This window comes from Hylobates moloch, unplaced genomic scaffold (genome assembly GCF_009828535.3).
Source record: "Hylobates moloch isolate HMO894 unplaced genomic scaffold, HMol_V3 SCAFFOLD_7, whole genome shotgun sequence".
Taxonomy (NCBI): Eukaryota; Metazoa; Chordata; class Mammalia; order Primates; family Hylobatidae; genus Hylobates; species Hylobates moloch.
In genome coordinates, this window is record NW_026652282.1 from 21661233 (window position 1) to 21665531 (window position 4299).

At 36.3% G+C, this 4299-nt stretch overlaps 1 protein-coding gene across 4 annotated transcripts in view; it reads left to right on the forward strand.

The window, feature by feature from the left end:
* Nucleotides 1-4299, forward strand: part of POLA1 (DNA polymerase alpha 1, catalytic subunit) — a 306069-nt gene that overhangs the window by 120558 nt on the left and 181212 nt on the right. For all 4 annotated transcript variants that reach the window (XM_032756700.2, XM_032756701.2, XM_032756702.2 and 1 more), the window contains one exon: nt 1683-1815. In XM_032756700.2, coding sequence (XP_032612591.1) covers nt 1683-1815 — 133 coding nt within the window. The remainder of the gene's footprint in view (nt 1-1682; nt 1816-4299) is intronic.

Here is a 4299-nt window from a genome sequence, read left to right on the forward strand (position 1 = left end):
GGGATTCAAAATGGGCCATGGAGTGAGACTTTGTTCCCACCCGTATGATTTGTATATAAATGATTCTTACTAATACCAAGTTAAGGGCTCCTTCTCAAATCCTGTGTGTACCTCAGAATTAGTAAATATCATGATTGACCTCCTAGCTTTGCACCTGAGACTGAAGAATGTGATAATAAGACCTGCCTTTTTAAGGGTCATATTAATGTATAAAGCACCCATTTCAAAATGAATTTTTAGGCCAGGCGCAGTGGCTCACGCCCATAATCCCAGCACTTTGGGAGGCCGAGGCTGGCAGATCACTTGAGGTCAGGAGTTGGAGACCAACCTGGCCAACATGGGGAAACCCCGTCTCTACTAAAAATACAAGTATTAGCCAGGCGTGGTGGCACATGCCTGTAATCCCAGCTACTGTGGAGGCTGAGGCAGGAGAATCGCTTGAACTTTGAAGGTGGAGGTTGCAGTGAGCTGAGATCACGCCATTGCACTCCAGCCTGGGTGAAGAAGCAAGACTCCGTCAAAAAAAAAAAAAAAAGAATTTTTAGGTGCTTCATGTACCATCTTAATTTGTGACCTTGACCAAATCTGAAAGTAGAAGAATTTTTTTCTTTGAAGCTAAATTTCACATCAATTTTAATATTCTGAATGTTGGCATTTAAAAACTTGTTTTCTAGTCTTCCTCTTGCTGTCAAGTTGGGAGATTGAACAATTATTGCTTCTGCAAAACTACTCTTGATTAGGCGAAGTTGACCATCTGAGTATAGGTCACTGTGAGCCTTTTACCAAATGTAAAAATGTTTGAAATGCTTCATTGCCCCCAAATGTACCCAAAGATGAAAGTACTTTGTATAGACTGTGGATTAGAGTGTTCTCTTCAGCTTTGTGTTTTCTAAGAAAAGACACATCATAATAGAAGTAAATTTCTCTTGAGTTAGAAATGTATTAGTAATTAAAGCTATACAAATGTTTTTGTCGGGGTTCTTTTTCTGACAAATTATAATGCAGCTGTCAAACTCTCGCTCTGCATTTTCTCAGAAATGGATAAAATATTGGCTTTCTTACTCCTTTCCTTTTTCTTTTTCCTTTGAGTCTGGTTGAATAACATGAAGTTTTTAAGGAATAGCGTAAGGGAGAACACTGAGCAACAAAATGAAGGTGAAGAAAGAAAAGTTTGAAATCTTTGTTTTTTTAAAAAAATTTATGTAAAGGGCTTCATACTTCTACTCATCTAGCTCATGGTTGCTTTCTCAGGTGGAGACGATATCTTGATATCAGAGATAATGTCTTGTTGCTTTGTGAGGAAAGTGAAATATTTGTCTTCTAAAATTTTAACTTACGAGGAGAATATAACTGCTTGTGAATTTTGTAATTGCATAAAAATATAATGGAGCACATGCTTTTCTTCACATTTTATATAAAATATTAGCTGCCACATAAAAAATGATCTGTATGTTTAGGGTCAAACCCCACATTAGAAGGCTGGCAAACTTTTGGTAGAGTTGGTGTTAAAAAACAAATAGTAACTGCCTTTTCGACATTAACCCTCATATTAGCTCTTACTGTAGCTCTTGGCCACATGTTAATCTAATGGCATTTCTCTTCCTTTCTTCTCCTTTACTAGTAAAATATATTAAAAAATCAACTGCTGTCTTTGTTTCTTGTTTTTTTTTTTTTTTTTGCAGCTTTGTGATTGGCCAGATTCTTTCTGATCAAAGCCGGGACACTATAGTGGAAAACATTCAGAAGAGGCTGATAGAAATTGGAGAAAATGTGCTAAATGGCAGTTTCCCAGTGAGCCAGTTTGAAATTAACAAGGTAAATGTAGCATTTATTGCTGAGCCCAGCTGCTGTCATGTGTTTTTTGCCTCCTTCAGATAGTTGAAGAACCACCTCATCCTTTCAATTGAAATAAATTCTAGCTGGTGATGAAAGCTGCTTAACAACTATCTCACAGATTGAGTATTAGCATACCTCTTCCAGCCACAGGTACTGCCATGTCTGCCACAGAGACCTTCTCTGTCTAGTCCTTACTTTAATTCTTGGAAGACTTGTTTCCAGAGGTCCTATGGAGTGATACAGTTTACATACCGGAGACTGGAGAACACTACTTTCTTCATAGTTCCCCTAAGTGATTGTTGATTGGGGTGTAGGCCTGTAAGCTTATTGTGTGCCTGTGTGCATTCATGTGTGTGTTTAACTTCACAGATGGTGATCCTTTTGGGGACAAAAGTTATTTAGGAACAGTCTTAGTTGTTGAAAATAGGGAATGTTTTTTCTTACCTAATTTGAAAAACAGAATCTTGGTTTCCAAAGTACTGTGTAATAAAATGTTAGGTTACAAATTTATTCCCATTTTCGTACCCTTATATATTCAGAAGCTAATTTTGCAAATACCATGCTACCCATTTTGTGGTAGATTTCGTTGTCAAAGTGCATACAAAAAAAATAAAAGAATCTAATGCTGACAGTAAATGGAAGTTTTAGAATGAAGACTCATTCGTAATACTCTGTGCTAATATAATGCTTGTCATTTTTGCACATTTCTGTACTGTTGAAAACATTTTTATATTGCAGCAATTACAATATGTTATTTAGAAATATATTTTCATTTAACATAAACATTTTCCCACATTTTTATATTACCTTAAAAATCAAATTAATCAGTATATTAAAAAGATGTATCTGTTTCACTGATACATCTTTATTTAAATTTGTTGATTATTAAATGTTTTGTATTAGAAATAACTCTATTAAACATCTTTGTTTATTTATCTTTTTGCATTTGGATGAATTACTTTCTTATTTTAGGTTCCTTGAAGGAAAATATTTGAGTCAAAAGATGTGAATATCTGTATGGCTTTTGCCAAATTGCTTTGTAAAAGGATGATACCAATTGATAATAGCAAAATATGCCGGTTTCACCACAGTTTTGCATGTAGTGGTGATGATATTTAAATAAAACTTTGCTACCATAATGAATATGAAACTGTATTTCACAGTTGCATTGAATTTGCATTTCTTTGATTCCTAGAAGGGATGAATATTTTCTTACAGTTTATGTTTATTCTTAGGTAAGTTGTTTCCTGTACCTTGACTATGGCATCCTTAATGTCATGAAAGAAGACATTTGTTTATACATTAGAAGGGGACAATGTTTCTTGGCACTGGCTGTCCACTTTAAGTGATGAAGTGTACACATATTGGCATGGAATCACTGTGTCATCTAGAAAGTAGTTTCCTTTTAGATTTTGTTTTCTTTCTCAAAAATTTATATGAGTAAGAGTTACGACTTAAGACTTCTTTTGGTCAGTTTTTGCATCAATTCTGCATATCGTATCCCTGATCCTGTCTACCTTCCTAGAAACTTGGGTTTCTATCACAAGGGCTTCCAGGGATGAGTTTGGGAGTGTCAGTCCTAGCATGACTACATAATTGGCAAAATAACACTGAGCACATCTCCTTTAGGATAGTGGGCCCACACTGTAATCCCCTCATATGAATGATGACACAGTATTACTAGTGTGCAAAAAGAAACTTAGAGTCATAGGTATACTGACAGTGTCTGCATTCTTTTAAGCTTTTATTATTGAAATTTCTAGACTTATGTAAAAGTAGAGAGCATGGTATCATGGATCCTCATGTATTCATTACTCAGCTTCAATAATTATCAACTTATAGTTACATTCTGTTATTACCAATAACAATAATAGTTAATACTTAGTGTCTAGTATGATAGGGGCTGTGAATAGATTTTTCTGTGGCAGAACTGAAACTGTGACTTACTGTCTTTATATTCTCCATATCACTTAGCATAGCTGTTGGCAAATAGTAGTTGTTCAGTAAGCATTGAAAGAATTGATTTGCTTGTTTAATCATCCATTCAGCAAACATGGAGTACCTCTTACATACACAATGCTGATTCTGGGATATAAAGTTGAATAAGGAATGCATGGTCCATATTTTCAAGATGCTGGTGGTCTATTAAAAGTATTTACTGTCAGCCGGGCGCGGTGGCTTGTGCCTGTAATCCCAGCACTTTGGGAGGCCGAGGCGGGTGGATCACGAGGTCAGGAGTTCAAGACCAGCCTGACCAACATGATGAAACCTCGTCTCTACTAAAAAATATAAAAATGAGCTGGGCGAGGTGGTAGGCGCCTGTAATCCCAGCTACTCAAGAGGCCGAGGCAGGAGAATCACTTGAACCCAGGAAACGGAGACTGCAGTGAGCTGAGATGGCGCCACCGCACTCCAGCATGGGCAACAGAGCGAGATTCCATCTCAAAAAAAAAAAAAAAAAAA